General features: G+C 36.2%; 1 protein-coding gene across 3 annotated transcripts in view; it reads right to left on the bottom strand.

The window, feature by feature from the left end:
* LOC124376535 (triadin-like) overlaps positions 1–16,821 on the bottom strand; it is a 30,760-nt gene extending 13,939 nt beyond the window's left edge. Inside the window, exons 1-4 of one of the 3 annotated variants that reach the window (XM_046835667.1) lie at positions 16,569–16,821; positions 12,731–12,943; positions 10,887–10,925; positions 3,143–3,196 (exon numbers count right to left, since the gene is read on the bottom strand). In XM_046835667.1, coding sequence (XP_046691623.1) covers positions 3,143–3,196; positions 10,887–10,925; positions 12,731–12,943; positions 16,569–16,575 — 313 coding nt within the window. In that variant the 5' untranslated portion in view covers positions 16,576–16,821. The remainder of the gene's footprint in view (positions 1–3,142; positions 3,197–10,886; positions 10,926–12,730; positions 12,944–16,568) is intronic. The other 2 variants (XM_046835670.1, XM_046835671.1) reach the window with 2 other exon arrangements.
* Between the last annotated feature and the right edge of the window lie 1,201 nt (positions 16,822–18,022).

Raw genomic sequence — 18,022 nt, 5'->3', positions numbered from 1 at the left:
CAATGTAATTTAGCCTTTTTTTTTCTTTTTCCTTAATTATAGGATAAACTGAAAAGACCATTGTGAAGTTTAATGGCATTTGGGATTGGCTAATCAAATTTAAGCAGTTTTTAAGAGTAGTACATTTGCTCTACTGTACTTTTTTTGTGACCCTGGTTGAAAATCAAAGCAAATGATTAAGCAAATTTGATCTTCTAATGAAATTATCATACACATATGCAATAGTTTTTTAAATTTGTGGGTTTTTATGTCTTGTCTATAGACTCCATCTTTTGGATCCTACTGTACTCAAAAAAGTGGCATAATGATATACATCAGTTTTCTCAACAAGTACCCACATCTGCATCTCTTAACACACAATTAAAATAAACCAACCATTCCAACAATATATATATATATATATATATATATATATATATATATATATATATATATATATATATTTCCTTTCAAATTCTCTTTTCATACACGACTGAATAAAAAGATCAACATCGAAACAACACATCAGATCAAAGCAGAACCATATTGAATAAAACAAGAGGCTGCGACAAAGAGAAATATGGACATGACAATGTTTTAATGGTATATGATGCTTGTTGTATGGGGTGTGTTTTTCGGTTTCCTCCTTTTTCTTTTGTCCATCCATGGTCACGTCACTCTCCTCAGAGGATTAGTCACTAAAGACTTGTCTGTCTGCAGTGTTAAGTTGAGGAAATACGAAAACAATTATCGAATTGTAATAATAAAATACAAAATTGAGTGCTAAAAAAATTCTCTGTGCACAGATATGTACAAAAAAGCATGCAATAAAATCCAAGCTTACATTACAGTATATTTTGTTAGTAATTATTTTCATAAGAGATGGTACATTTTCTTTGTGTGTAAGGAATGATGTACACTTTCTTGCTTTTCAATCAGGTCAGCCAGAAGAGAATAAGGAAAAGCAGTTTGCTGCTTTGAGTGTGTGGAGTTTGAAAAACATGGATTGGTTGGCTTTATGTTTCTCAAAGGAGAACAATCATGTTTTAGCCTCATTGATGTTCTTTAGGAGTCTTGTGGCCTGAGGCATCAGCCTTTGGAGCTAAGGGTTGTGCTGTAGGTTTAAATCCAGTCTGGGTCAACTTATAGCTGGGGTTTACAAAATTGGAATGTCAAATGGGTGTTTGATGTTTATATTTCAGAGCATTTTAAAAACACCTAGACAATTCAATGTTCATATGAACCCAATCCCAGAAGTATCTTGGTATCATGGTCCTCCAGGTCTAGAGGGTAGCTTTAAATGTACTCACGTACTTTGAACGTACTCACGTTTGTACATCTCTCTGGACAAGCGTGTCTGCTAAATGCCTCTGGGTTACTGATCCTAAGGTTGGGGGTTTTCTAACCAGCTTTCTAACATCAATTGGATATGCAAAGAAATAACAGTTTCACTGTGGGATCATATTTTTAAAAATTATCAAAATTATCACGATGGAAGTTTGTAGTTTAGTGGTTTAGATGGTGGATGTCTGATGGGACAGTTGTGGTTTTAACTCGAATCAGCACCAAAATGCCAATTCTGGACCCTAAGTGAGGCCTTTGATACTCAACTGCTAAGGTGTGTATGGGATTGTTTAAAGTCACTCTGCCAATTGATATAAATGTAGTGTTGCATATACTCTGGTTGGCGTAGTGTGGTTGACAAAAATACGCTCAATTTCAAAACTCAGCAGTACACAATATAGTCAGGAATTTGTTTTCACAAAGTGCTAATCTATAAAAATGCTGCTACATCCAGTTTAATAGATTGTCTTGTAGAGATGTCACAAGTATGTTTAAGTGACTGAGATTTAATTTTGATCATTAAAGGGCTTAATGTGAACTATTTGAATTGCTATAGCTACCACTAAACTAAAAGGTATATCTGTGTTAGCCAGCAAATTATTACAGCTCTAAAGCTACTCTATTAGGACAAACCATTAGATATTTTAGTTCAATTGCACACACACACACACACACACACACACAACAGTTTTTCAAAGGTTGCTTTATATTCACTCAACTGGCAGTTTATGAAAGCTTATGTTGTATATTGTGGAATCTTTTTTCCACCAGGCATTGATCTGTTGATATATTGCTTTGACCAATGTATTTTCTACTCCATTCATCAGTGGAAAGTGACTACCAAAGTTCATTCTTAGCACATTAGTGACTCAGGTGTTTTAAGCCCCAGTAATGCTGTTGCACCTGCTGCTCTCATATCACTGCTACACACACTAGAGTATAGAAAAGTGTTGTATTGAGTAAAATCCATTTATAATAATAACTGCTTAATAGTGGTGCTGTTCTGATCCCATTGATGGACAGGTTACAGTGGGGCTGGAAGTACAGCATAGGTGAAGCTAATAATCTGGTAGCTGGGTCCCTGATTTACTGAAGGATTTATACTTAAAAATGGATATAACACTATTTACTGACAGTCTCTGCAAATTACTGTATATTCGAGGTAATTAAATCGGTTTAGATTTTCATTTCCCACCCAGTTTTTTACATTTATTATATGTAAAATTTGTTTTTGGTAATATTATTATGCATCGAAATGATTATGCCTGAATAGTTTTCGCATTATCTATATTAGTAGTTGGAATTTTCTCTTGATCAGGAGTCTCTAAGAGTTCTAACCTCACCATTGTTTTAAAGTTATCAATTGCCCATGTGCAAATATCATTTTCTTTATGGCTTTTGGGTCGAAATTCTTGATATGAAAATTTGCTGAAATTCCTTCACATTATTATTATTATTATTATTATTATTATTATTATTATTATTATTATTATTTCTAAATAATCCACATTCATTCTCTGTGCATTATTTATCTCATTGTGCACACAAACTACTACATGTTATTGGGGAGCTCAGCAAACCAGGGCTTCAAGGTTACATTGGTACTTTCCAGAGTCCAAAATCAGCAATCTCTGATCAAAATCAGTTTGGATATAATTTTTTATTTTTTTTGCAGTATGAAATGTCTCAATCTATTGATTAATTTAAGGTATAAGTTGTTAGTTACGGCTCAATCACTGTAATCGCTGTTTAGCGTATCCACTTTTCACTCGGGTTAGTTCATTACAAGTGCAGAGTTTAAATGCGTAAGATGGCTTGCCTCTAAGGCTGCCTGCCTCCTTGAAGGCTTTCCTGGCACTCGCCGCCTGAGGTCCTGTTCAGACGAGACACAAAGCAAAAGAGTGGCACAGCGGCACATAGACCGAACACAGCTGCAGAGAGCATGCAGAGTGAAGCGGGCCAGCATTAACGTGATGAAAAGCAAATGACATGCACATATAAGAGAGATACACTGATATGATGCAGGGGACACACGAAAAAAGGGCACTGCAGAGATCATGTGAAACACAGGGCAGTGTCTGGATTGTATTAATCAGTGTGAGTGAGTTTATTATTACGGGAAATAAATAGTCTGATTGAAACATGTACAATTAATTGATTCAGCTTTCTTCCACTAGTGTTCATTTCACACTACAGATTTTTCTCAAATTTATTTAATCAGATTAAAAATGTTATGTAATATTTGTGTTTGGAATTATTTATGAATGGCTAATAATTCCTGATAACTACAGTAATAGGACATAAAGATTTATGACCATACATTCTGATAATGAAACAATGATGGCCAGAGCATAATCATAAAGCAGCTGGAATATTTCTGAACAAATTTCAAATATTAGAAAGTTATCATGTGAGATCTCTAAACAAGTGATTGATATTTGCTCTACAATAATGGGCCAAATCATGATTGCGTACATGATTGCAGTTTGAAAACTTGAATGTGAGAAATATATATTTATTTATTTATATTAATGTATTCAATTAATTACCTCTTTTGTTTGTTTATTTGTTTATCTATTTATTTCTAACCTCCCAGTATTATATCGTTTGCCACATTACGTATAACACAGTAACCAAGAGGTTGTTTTCATTTATATTTAACTTGCATTTGATTGCATTTAAAGCATTTGATGCTTGTTTTAACAAATAAACACGAATAAATATTAGATTTAAATGACCATTTTATCACAGGTCATTATTAATGCTAAATGCTGTTGTCACATTATGGTCAGAAAATGATATTTATTATTAAATAGATGTGTAAAGTCTGTTATCTATCTATCTATCTATCTATCTATCTATCTATCTATCTATCTATCTATCTATCTATCTATCTATCTATCTATCTATCTATCTATCTATTTACTTACTTGTTTATTTCTAAATATTATGAAATCATAAATAAGGATAACTGTTGCAACTTTCATTTTGATATAATACATAATTCAGCATTTACTTTCAACCCACATTCCTTAATTAAGTTCGATTTTTTGCCTTTCATAGTAAACATTTTGGGCACCTCTGTTTTAGACCCATTAGGTAAACGTTATCGCAGGAGTATATGCGAATTCAGTCTGTGTATTGGTCTGTATTAATAATTTTTTTATGCTCAGTGAGTTGCGTAATCTCTTCACCAGACAATTAAATAGTATAATTCCACCTCTCGCTGATTCTCATTTCATTCTACAACATATGTTCCAATAGGCAATTAAATGGAATAACTCCACCACACAGTGCTTTGCTTTTTTTATAAAAACTATTGTGTTCTCGTATCTGTGAAGCTTGATTGGTGTTCTAATTCTTCAGACCCAGAATTCGGGTACGCCATTGTGAAATCTTCCTCCGAGCAGAAATGCTAATGTGGCGCTGATGAATTCGCTGACATTTGTTTGATTAACTTCTTAACCTATTTCATGAAAACCCATTATTGTTCGCCCGAGCTGTCACGCACCCAGTGCCTCGCTGGTTTCTCCCCGTCTGAGCCACGGCCTCGACTTTGCTAACGTGCCGGTAAACAACAGATGTCAGTCTGGATCGAGAGGAGGAGAAGACAGAGAGTGGGAGAAACGAGACAGCGGCGTGAACTCTCTTCAGGCTGTATGAGGAATGAGAACGGAACGGGGAGCGTAGATTCGGGAGATCGTGGTGTAATGAGGGAATTTATTTGGCTGAGGAAGACAGCCTGCTCTTAAACTGTGCCACCTGGCAACACACAAGAATAAGCACTACTTTTGCATCAGTGTTGTTTTAATTTACAGTTAAATTCATTTAGGTTGTCATTATTATTAGGTTCCAAATCCTGCCATAATATTATACATAATCAAGATTCAAGGCTGCGTGTTTATTTAATTATTTATTTCTCTCTCACTATTAGTTTTTTGCCATACAGTCATAGATATGTACAAAGAGAACAAATGTATAATACTTATATTCACTGTGTGTGTGTGTGTGTGTGTGTGTGTGTGTGTGTGTGTGTGTGTTTGTCTCATCTAAATATCCTTTTGATTATTTCTATTGTGTAACGTTTCTATTGTGTAATGTTCCATTCCTTTTCTAATTCTACTAATGCGCCCTTTATTCAAATGTCACTGAGAGAAATCAAAATGCGTTTTCATTAGCAGGATATTTCCTGCCAGTGGATACAGCCAAATGCAGGCATGCTGCGATTTCCACTTGAGTTTGTCGTTTAGATTATCTTTCATTCATTTAAGTTTTTAAAGAAATATTTTGACCTCGAAACTTTTTTTTGTAGTGCTGTACCAAGGAATTAGAAAAAAAAACTTATAAAAATAAGAGGAATGCTGTAGTTTTTCAATTTTCATAGTAATTATCAATTCAAATAAGACTTATACTGTTTGATTAACGAACATCGTGCTGTAAGTGAGGAAGATGACATAAGGTGGAGTTATTACATGTTTTTACCATTTAAGAACATGTCAGGCTTTTTAATTCGTTTAAACCAAATCATTATGAAATCAATGATTAAATTGTTTCAATTCAACACTGTGTACTTTTTGTTTATTTATAGCTACATTCAGTGTGCTGACTGTTACAAAGTTCTGACATTGGAGTCGTACGTAAAATGTTAAAATATGCTATGCAGGTTTAAGTCATGTGTTACAAAGGGCATAAGCACTTGAACACTTTTCAGAGTGTGTTGTGAACACCTGACCTTTTATGTGGTTCTTCCCAACATTTTAGCGATTTTACTAATATATATATATATATATATATATATATATATATATATATATATATATATATATATATATATATACAGTACAGACAAAAAGTTTGGACACACCTTCTCATTCAAAGAGTTTTCTTTATTTTCATGACTATGAAAATTGTAGAGTCACACTGAAGGCATCAAGGGCTATTTGACCAAGAAGGAGAGTGATGGGGTGCTGCGCCAGATGACCTGGCCTCCACAGTCACCGGACCTGAACCCAATCGAGATGGTTTAGGGGTGAGCTGGACCGCAGAGTGAAGGCAAAAGGGCCAACAAGTGCCAAGCATCTCTCGGGGAACTCCTTCAAGACTGTTGGAAGACCATTTCAGGTGACTACCTCTTGAAGCTCATCAAGAGAATGCCAAGAGTGTGCAAAGCAGTAATCAAAGCAAAAGGTGGCTACTTTGAAGAACCTAGAATATGACATTTTTCAGTTGTTTCACACTTTTTTGTTATGTATATAATTCCATATATAATTCCACATGTGTTCATTCATAGTTTTGATGCCTTCAGTGTGAATCTACAATTTTCATAGTAATGAAAATAAAGAAAACTCTTTGAATGAGAAGGTGTGTCCAAACTTTTGGTCTGTACTGTATATATATATATATATATATATATATATATATATATATATATATATATATATATATATATATATATACAGTATCTCACAAAATTGAGTACACACCTCACATTTCAGTAACCATTTTAGTATGTAGAATTATACAAATAAAACTTGGATATATTTAAGACTAGTCAATGTGATGCTCATGTAGCAGTATAGTTTTACTGTCCTCTGTAAATACCTCAACATACAGCCTTTTATTGTCATTATAGCTGAGTACATCCTAAGTGATAATAGCTGTACATCATGTAACCATGCAAAGCCGCATGTCCTATTCATCATTGTCATGTTTCATGTTTCATGTTAATTTCCAGATTAGTTACAGTTGTTAAAAAAAAACAAGTAGAGACTAACTGCAGATGAGGATGTCATATAAACATCATTAACTTTTGTCCATATAGTAGATGTTTATAGGGTTTTTGGTATTTGTCAATAAAAGATGTAGTGTGGACATATGTAGGTGCAACCAATTCCTTTCTAAATGATTTTTACAGTTTCTTCACAAGCAGTCACATGTGTCTATAGGCTTGTGTTGTTCAGTTGTTCTGAATAGTTACATCTACATCTTGAAGCTCTTAGAATGTGTCGAAGCAGCATGTTTTTCGTTTCTCAGTTTATATCTAAAAATTTTATGGGAATAGGAAATATAAATGTAATTATTTATTTAAAAATGCTTTATGCGGCGTGCTTAGAAGTCGTATCATTTTATACTGTATGTATTTATATTTTACTGTTCCACAGAGGGAAGCCTCAGAAAAAGCCAAGCCTAAGCGAGATGGATCAGAGTATATCATTGTCTTACTCTGGTTCGCTGTATCAAAGCTCATAAGTGTGTTTCTCCTGAGATGACCACTTAGGATTTTCTATCAGTGCTCACTAGTGCACTGAAGGATAAAATGATTTCTTCTTTTCCTGACAAGAGCTAAAAGATCTGCAACATTCAAGCTGCATTAATATACAGCATTTTAGGTTTCTTTGTCTTTCTCAAGACACTGAATGATGCTCAGAGCACAACACTTGAGTTATAAGCTTCAATGCTTTTGCAGTATAATTATTAATACCAGAGCTGCATCCACTGTGTGGCTGGACAATGTGATAATTTTAAGTTTGAAACAGATTGACACTGGGCTTCGGGAGGATTTGAAGGAGCTTTTGGCACACTGATAGAAAAAGCCCATGCAGGCTTGAATGATCTCATCATTTGGACAAGAATTGCAGGGATTTGATTCATTTGCTTTTGAAAAACAGCAGTGTTTTGGCTTTGAACATGAATTTTTCTGTGATTGGTATTTTTTAAAGATATTAAAGCGTTTCTCTCGTTTCTTGACGGTTTCTTGACAGCTTAGCGATTTTACTAATATGGGAAACAAATAATAGGTTTCTGTCAGAGGTTGAAACCAAAGCATAAATCTATCTATCTATCTATCTATCTATCTATCTATCTATCTATCTATCTATCTCTCTCTCTCTCTCTCTCTCTCTCTCTCTCTCTATATATATATATATATATATATATATATATATATATATATATATATATAGTATTTATAGATAGATAGATAGATAGATAGATAGATAGATAGATAGATAGATAGATAGATAGATAGATAGATAGATAGATAGATAGATAGATGTTCAACATGGCACTTCATGGCAAAGACTAAGGAGAGGATTTGAGGATTAGAATTGTTGCTCTTCACTAAGATGCTGAGGCTATAAGAAGATTGTTAACACCCTGAAACTGGTTTACAAGAAAGCCCAAAAACAGTTTGCTGAAGACAACCTGTCCAAGAGCATGAATTACTGAAACCATGTCCTGTGGTCTGATGAGACAAAGATAAACTTCTTTGGCTCAGATGGTGTCCAGCATGTGTGTTGATGCCCTGGTAAGGAGTACCAAGAAAATTGTGTCTTCCCTACAGCATGGTGGTGGTAGCATCATGGTCTGGGGCTGCATGTTGATGCTCTTAATAGGGAGCAGTGGTTCATTAAGGAAAACAAACTATAAAATGTACTGTGACATTCTGAAGCAGAACATGATGCCCTCCTTCAGGAACTGTGCCGAACTGCAGTTTTTCAACATAATAGACACCACAAACACACTGCCAAGGTGACAACTGACTTGCTGTGGAAGGTGAAGGTAATAGAGTGGCCAAGTATGTCTCCAGAACTGAACCCTATTGAGCACGTGTGGGGCATCCTCAAGTGGAAAGTGGAGAAGCACCATGTGTCCAGCAGCTCCGTGATGTCATTATGGAGGAGTGGAAAAGGATCCCAACAACAACCTGTGCAGCTCTAGTAAATTCTATGCCCAGGAGGAAGCAGTGCTAAATAAAAATGGTGCTCACACAAAATACTGAGACTTTGGACACAGTTTTGACACATCCACTGAAAGTGTACACAATATATTGGGCAGTTATTTAGACAATAATGGTTGTATGTTGAGTTATTTATAATAATAATATCTCCAAGTTTTATTTCTATAGTATTGTCCCTTGAGAAAAAAATTATGTAAAGGGTGTACTCACTTTTATACATGAAATATGGCCTTTTTTCAAATAATAGATTATAAAAGCAGGCCTGAAATAATTGCTTGTATATCACTGGGATTAATAAGAAAATCTTGAGTGAGTCATGTTTCTGTAATTGGCGACCATGCTTATGTTTTAATAAATGCTTTTATAATGATTCACAGATTGTAAAAGAGACTGGATTATGGATATGTTGGTTTATGCCATTTGTCATGGCGGGCTTATGTATGGCAGGGATGTGCAGGTTTATTTTGGCTACTCTTCTGTAATGTTCCAAGGTTTTATGTATTTCACAAATACATCAATTTTGCAATACTGTAGTTAAGTTGCAAGGAAGATATATGTTTTTGAGAAGTATGTGTAAGTATCATATAGACTAATAAACGCACTTTTAGTTATTATCGAGGCACGTTTGCACAGCGTGTGCTAGATTAGTTGAATATAATCAAATTAATGTGGTATTTTAAATTAAAAATGTATATTTGACCTAGTGGGTAAGAATGTGATCTGAAACAAGCACCAATGGGGCAGGTATCATGCTGCCCCATGCTTGAAGGAGATATAGAGGACAAATCATGATTAGGTCTACAGTTTTTGCAGTTGGCCTGTTTACAGTGTGACTGTGACATACAGATCCATTTGTACCATTAAATTTATAATTTTTCACTATGACAAACTGACAAACTGTGTCCTGTCAAGCTATAAGCAAACATGTATTAGATCGTACTACTGAGTATTAGCATGAATGAGTCAGTAATCAATATTGTAATCATGTACGCAGTAAACTGTTGAAAAGTTTTCAGTGAGAATGTGCCTGAAGGACGAGAGGCGTCTTGTTCAGTGTTTTTGTGGACCCGCAGAGGAAGAAAGAGCGGTGAGATATTCACTTGGCACGCCGACTTTTGTTTATTGCACTGAAAAATGCAAATAGGATGTCGTTACCGGCTGTGTTGCACATCATGCCGTCATGCAGGAGCATGGAAAAAAGCAAAACACAGGGCCTGATTCACACGAAAGATCATTTGAATAGGAGAATCGAATGATTGTATGTAGAATCTTGAGTGGACTACAGTATTGTATGTGTGCATTGGAAGTACTTGTTTTTGTATAGAATTTGCTGGGATCAAATTTTTTACACAGTAAGGGGCATCTAAATAGCTAGTTAATTATTAAAAAATGTAATAAACAGCGTACGATTTGCAGACCGTGATCGGGATGCAGTGCTCACAGGCACGGTGTCACGCTGAATAAGAATGATGAAAAAAGAAAGGAAGAGCAGGGGAGGTGTCTTTAATGAAAGGTGAGGTGGCTATCGGTTAATGTGCATCTTCAAATTCACCACAGCGTGAAATGATGGTGACAGTTGCGCTCGTTCTATATGCATGCACACACACACACACACACACACACACACACACACACACACATGCACACAAATCAAATACACAAAGAAATAGAATTATGCATACAGGAAGAAAGCCAGGAACAGCACACACACACACACACACACACACACACACACACACACACACACACACACACACAGACACACAAACACACATGTGTACATGCTCAGGCAAATATCACTTCACTGCAGGCAGAGAGTCTTTACCAGGTGGCAAACAGGGGTCGTCACAGTATAATGTATGGGCTTTTTATTGGATGGCAACAGGATGACACATGGGGATGGACAGGGCGGAAAAAGGAGGAAACTTATTAGAAATGAATGAGTGAAAGTGACTCTTTGGGAGTGTCCCTGTAGCACTGTTAGGGCTACTGGGACTTCATGAATTGTGGGTTAGTCCCAACTTGATTGGTGGGTCTGAATATAAAAAAGGTCTCCACTTTAAAATGTTTTAATGCATACAAGACAACAGACCTTTTTTTATATTATTATTTTAAAATAAATGGAATGACACATGAGTGAAACATTAGAACAAAATGACAATTTAAAAAAGAATCCATCTTCAGCCATTCGGAAATGGCTCCAAATTGTCATCAGCAGACATCAATGAGCAGGATATAAACTAAATGACCATAGATAGCATCAACTAATCATAAACCTAATTTGAGGTTTGCCTATTATAACCAAATAAACAGGTGATTATACATTGGAGTGCTTCAAAGACAATCTAACAATAAATCAAGAGAGATGAATTTAGACAGGACGTGATCTGATCTCTGATTACTGTTGACTAAATGTGAACATGGCTGCCGCTGACAGTCGCAGCCTAGTGCAACACTCTATCTGTCCTTATCACTGTCAGTGCTATCAGGACCAATAAAGCTTTCTCCTGACTCCCAATGCCCACATCCACTGGCATTCTACACTCCTAGCAAACAAACAACTATCTGGTTTTATCGCATTCTCTACTCTCTCAGAATTCTTATCCAAGCCTCACATTACCGGTAGTCCATAAGCACATTTATCTCACGAGTAATGATGCTAATGAATGCTATTAACGTTCTTCCGATTGGTTTATTTATCATCAGATCCGGCAACCAATCAACAACAACTGCCTCAGAGCAAAATAACACAATACACCGCTCAGAAAAAAGACATCATCATGCCAACACCGTCCAAATTTATGTTCTGGTTATAGAAACTAATCTTGTGCAAGATTCATATGAATTATATTTAATTATAATGTATTTTGGTCCAAATGAAGTTCTTGAGAAAACTAAGATTTACATTGAGGTAACCAGCTAACAATGAGATGTCCACAAAAGTTGCGAGAACATGAAACATGATGTCCTCAAAACTCAAATTTGCAGCCCAGTGCCATAATTTCAAACATTTCTAAACATACTGTATGTATTAATCATAATTGCCAAAAAAAGATGGCTGGTCCTGTTACATTTGCAGGCAGCATGACTAATCTTTTCCTATCCAAGAAACCATTTTTGTGTTCCAGGAAGACTTTCCAGAATGATTCAGAGAACCTTTCTCCAAATCTCCAAATGTTTTTTAGAAAGGGGTACTGACTTGAACAGCACGTTTGTTCACAATAATGTTCCTCAACTGGTGTTAGGCATCTCAACTGGATGGTTCATTTTTCTACATTTCTGAAGTGGTTCTAGACAGAACCTCAGGTGCTGTTTTGTTCTACACAGAATTCTAAAATCCTCCATCAACAAGCAAAGAACTTTCGAATGATGCTTAATGATTTGGTTGCAGAATATCTTGTTACGAGTTACAGTTATAAAACTCCAGAGAGTCCATTTCAGAGTTGTTACAGAATTTACTGACTTTAGATCTCCAGCTGTGAGATACATTTTTTTTTCGTTACAGATAATCCAGCTACAGTTTCTTAGACATTCATTGCTAGCTGGGCAGTAACTTGAAATTGTACGAATTGAATGATCTGCATTCATATCATCTTGCACAGAATGACGGTGAGGCCTAAATTACTGTAGGACTACATTAGCAAAGAAGGAAAGAAGAGCTTCACCTACCTTCCAGGGTCTTAGAGTCTACAAGGTCAAAAACAATAATGGCAACTGCAGACCAGGTGATGATGAGGGCCAGGACCAGTACCCAGGCCACAGGCGAGCTGAAGGTGCTGTACAGATCATCCATCATGGTGCGTTTAGATGCTCGAGTAGCTGCAGCATGTGACTCACCTCCTTTGCTCTCGAGCACAGTGGTGGTGGTGGTGGAGGTCCGTGCTGCAGTAAAACACACAAAAGAGACAGTTTTTTATTGTAATCATAGAGTCAGACTGCTGCTCCATCTCTTGGCTCAGGTAATGGGCACCAATAGGATGAGGAATATGAGGTTGATTATGAGGATAAGGCAGAATTTACAGGACAGCTTTAAATGTAATAGTGATTATGGAGAAATGTAGGTAAAATGTTAGTATGAAGAAAAAATATTTTATTTTACAGAGAATATTTGAAGAGAAAATCAAAGCTCATTTTGAAAGGCATCTAAATATATTAATGATATGAACAGGAACATGTGTGTGTTTGCAAATCTATCATTAGAGAACGTTTGTCAGGTCTCAGCCAAACCTTTTAATCCCAGCAATCAAAACATGGCTGCCGTGGACTACATCACCAAGACCACACACACACACACACACACACACACACACACACACACACACACACACACACACACACACACACACCACTATACTTGTGTGTGTGTTCCCAATTACACACACAATCATGCCGGGTATATAAATATTTTTTTTTTCACATTGATACCGAACCTTGATATAACATTTTTTGTTCTTCTGGTTTTGATTCCTGTTTTGATTTGTTCAGACTGGTTTTGCCTAGTACATGTTGTTTGCTGCTTGCATGGCCCTTCGCACAAGTTTAACCTTCACGCTTTGGATTTGTTTGTCATCATGTGACTAAGCCAGTGTGTGATTTTACAGTCCAGCTAAGATTTTATTTGGATTATCTCCCAAAGTGTGACATGTAATCATTTTAAAAGAACACTGCTATCACACAGACCTACTTCAAAGCAGGATATTTGTTCTTTGCCTCCGTCCTTTGTCTCGTGAACGCACAACAGAACACACAAACAATGCCAAATGAATAGGATGTGCACTAAAGTATCAGTCACTTCTTGTTAAAATATTTCCAACGCCAATAAAAAGAATAAAATGGCTGCCTTTATATCGGTGGAGGAAGACGTATCGATGTGTCTGTTTCTGTCAAAAGGCCAGTTCTAAAATGGATATAAATCTGAAACACAAAACAGGCTGGATTGGCAATCAGTGATTCCTTACACACTCCACACATGACCTTTGTAAACACTGTTCCTTTTTACAGAGCACCTTATTGATTTGTTTCAATAGGATCTAATTTTAGTCTAAAGCATGGATTGATTCTCAGATGAGCCATTGTGATTCTGCGTACGGTTTTCTTCAGCGTGATATGAGGCTGTGAGGAGACAGAGAGCTGCAAAGCGCCTGAGATGACCTGCAGAAGATAAAAATGGCCTACAGTGCCTTTCAGACCGCCTCTGCTTTAGTTAAAGGAGATATGTGTGTCTATGTGTGTGTGTGTGTGTGTGTGTGTGTGTGTGTGTCAGTGTCTGTGTGTGTGTGTGTTGAGGTCAGCCCCACCTGTCACAGCCCTTCACAGTGCACTGTGTTGTCACTTTGGGGATTAGACATGCTTTCTCTAGTTGCTGACTCAAGAAACTCATTTGCTGAGCCTCCACTGTGCTCACTTTGCTAAAAACAACAGATCGTCTTTAGGGACTATTACATGCTGGCGTCAGGATCAAAAAGTGTGTCCACAGGTCAAGTGGTTTTGTGTGGTATTGGAAGGTAGAGTCGGTGAATTTGGTGCACGTTAGCTGAGGAATTTTGAAGTCTGAAGTAAAATTCAAACATACACAAAAATCACTTTTTGTTAAAAAAATGATGCAATTTGGATACAAAGTGTATTCTAATGTAAGATTTTTGTACGTCTTTGTTTTCGTCCAATTTGTTCAGACTACAATGCTTTTAGAAATAAAGATGAAAACCCTAAAGATTCTTTAGTTATTCATCTGTAAGAACGAGTTTCTATGTAGCAGTGGAGTAACGTTTTTGAGTAAATGTAGTTTGTTACTGTGTTTTACTCCTTTTTTTGGCTACTTTCTATGTTTACTGAGTATCAAAGTTATGAGCAACTTTTACCCTCTATTCAACTACATTTATCGTTCGTTATATGTACTTTTTACTCCACTGTATTTACAGTGACCAATAAAATCACGTTTTGCTGCTGTGGCTTTTTAGCCTAAAGCGAAATTTACTTTCATTTGATTTGTCCATTGAATAGTAATGGTACTTTTAATTTGTGCCATAATACTGTCAATTTATTTGTTAACTGGAGATACCTTTTTGAAAGGTTGCTTTACTACTTTTTTCCTGACCGTCTTGTTTAATCTTTATTCTGGCATGTTGAACAGGTTGTTGTGTTGATGGTTAATGCAGTGTTGAGGTGGACAATTTGATTTGTAACTTACTCCATTACAATTACATATTGAACTTGTAAAATACTCAAGTACTGCTCAAATCAGGTACTTTATTGAAATTGGAGACTTTTAACTTGTAATGGAGTACGTTTCACAGTAAGGTACTTATAATTTTACTCAAGTATGATTTTCAGGTACTCTTTACACCTCTGCTATGTGGAACCACTGCAACAGAGAGTCAGAGCAGAACTATCTACTACCTTTCCAAACAACCCTTGACGGATCCTTTTGCATACCTGGATGACTGGATTTGAAGATTTTGACAATGTTACCAAATAAAGCTACTATTAAAAATAGATCTCTAGATGTTTTTTGGTTTCCAGTTCCTTTAAAGGACAAAACCTTTTGTGAGGTTCTTGTACTGTTGCAATGTTTTAAATTCTGAAAAAGACCAACTCTTTAGAATGTGATGATTTCCCAGAATATGATGAACATGCACCAACCATGTTGATGCAAAATTCAAGCAAATGAATCTTATGATCCGAGTGTAAAGATTTAGAGACCATCTCGGCAGCCTTATGTAATGGCCTGGTACTTGTGCTGCAATTATATCACTGAGATAAGAGCAGAAAAATGAGAGACGTCCTTGGGTTGAGACCAATGGCCGTCTAATATCAGTATAGAACTGTTGAAGAAACCACGTCAGCAGACAGTTCATGGTTCCTGAAATTCTGACGTTTAAAATAGAGCTTATTTACATCTGATGGACAGCTTCCACTGATATCAAATTCGGTTTTAAGTCTCTCCAACAATGAGTTATTTCACGCAAGGCTGAAATCCATTTACAAGTCTTTCATAATAATAGTAATTGCTTTTGAAAATAACTTCATCACCAGGCAAGGAAAATAGCTTTTGAGAAGTTTTCAAAACGTATTTTGGAAAAGTTGCCCATGAACTGACAGGTTTTTTTTTTTTGTTCTTCACAGAACCTTGAACCTTTTGCACACTTAAAAAAAAATCACATTACATTTACTGTCATAGCTGGAAATGAAATGCTATCACCTAGCCACAGAAAAAATACAATTTGCTTAAACTGAGGTAGTTATAGTTCCTCTCAGACAAACTGAGCCATAATTCAATTGTTAGCTATATCTGAAAAATCCTTTACAGTCTGCATGCTTCAGAAGAGTGTAACAGACAGCTGATAGGATATGTGATATGAAGTATTTTTAGCAGCTCTCAATCATGAAGTTCCTCCACAAAAGACATCTCTGAAATGGCTGCGTTTGTCTCTATAAAGCTGATTAAGTCACTCCTGCCTTTACAGAACAAAAGAAACAACAAAAAAAACAAGTGGACGATTGACTGTACCTTCCATCTCTGCAGTGATATGGTGTAATCCCAATCTTAAGTGTATCCAGAAGTGGAATTTCAGTGAAATATTAGAACAGTCTCTGCGTTTAAAAGTCCAAAGGAGAACGTAGTGCTCCTACTAAGACGTGGATCTCTTGTAGGGCTTCAGATGATTAAGCTTTTCATGTCAATGATCCAATTAAATGAAAAATAAAAGCTAAATCTATTTTGGAAGGCCAGAGCGACTTGTAAATAGTGGCAAAAGAGTAAAAAGCCTGTTTTCCAAACCCTTAGATTGTTCTTGGGTGCTGCTCAGAAAGCATAGGCCACGGAGGGAGGGCCTTAATGCAACCTTATCCCTGAGCAGTTAGGGGAGTTTATTCTTAGAGCCCATAACACGAGTGGTATTCTGCGTCGCCTTTTTGGGTCAGAGGCATGACCTGTGAGCTGCTATCTATCTAGCAGTAAGGCAAAGGCAAAGCAACCCAAACACAAAGTGTCACTTTTTTTCACTGTTCTACAGTCATGGCCTCTGCTTGTAGAGTTCCTCATAAGATTGGTGGTTTGAAGGGTCTTTGTTGCTCTGTACAGACTTAGACAAAGGGTCAAGATGTTAGATATATATAGCTATAGAAGCATCTGCATTCATGTTTTCTCCACCAAATATTCATAGCCATTTGCATGGATTCTCCCAAACTCGATATCATTGTGTTATTTGGGTGTTCATACATTGTAAAGCTTTGTATTTGTTCATGGGAATTATGAATGATTCAGTAACTACAGTAAAATTTATACAGGGGGGTTAGGATTTAGGACTTTCTGATGTATCCTACAATTAAGATTTATGGATTATTATGTATCTATTGTTATTGAACTTACACAGGGCTGTACCGGTAGTGTTGCTGTCTCTCAGTTCACTTAATCAATCCTGTGTATAGGTTACTGTCTGTACCATGTTCCTGTACATGTTCTTCACATGTCCCGTGATACTGCATGCTAGTTCATCTGAGAATGCAGTCTCTACAAGACCTCTGGATGTCCTGATTGGTCAGTGCAAATTCAGTTTAATCTTCATTAAAAAATTTATATAACACTATTATTCTTTATATACTATGCGCTGAGATTCCAAATAGTTGAGACTCTGAATCTCAGTTCCTTAGTTGGAGATCACTTGAGAATTTGAAATCATCTGAAAGCAACAGTTTTTTTTCATCATCTCCAGACCCCAACTGGAATGTGATTGCACTACAATTATGTTCTTAAAATGTCAATTTACACAGTTCTCCATGTTTAACCAACCCATATATATTATTAATTCGTAATATCTTGAAGGAACATCCATGTTTTTCTTTATATTTAGTTTGAAAGCTATTAGCCAGCTATCTGTACTGTGGGAAAAGAAAATAAGAGTTGACAAAAAATGTTATTCTGGAGAATTTCATCTGGAGAAGAAGGTCAAAATCTTAGCAGAG

This window comes from Silurus meridionalis, chromosome 23 (genome assembly GCF_014805685.1).
Source record: "Silurus meridionalis isolate SWU-2019-XX chromosome 23, ASM1480568v1, whole genome shotgun sequence".
Classification (NCBI taxonomy): Eukaryota; Metazoa; Chordata; class Actinopteri; order Siluriformes; family Siluridae; genus Silurus; species Silurus meridionalis.
The sequence above is the reverse complement of the archived record's forward strand: the minus strand, read 5'-3'. Positions and strand labels throughout refer to the sequence as shown.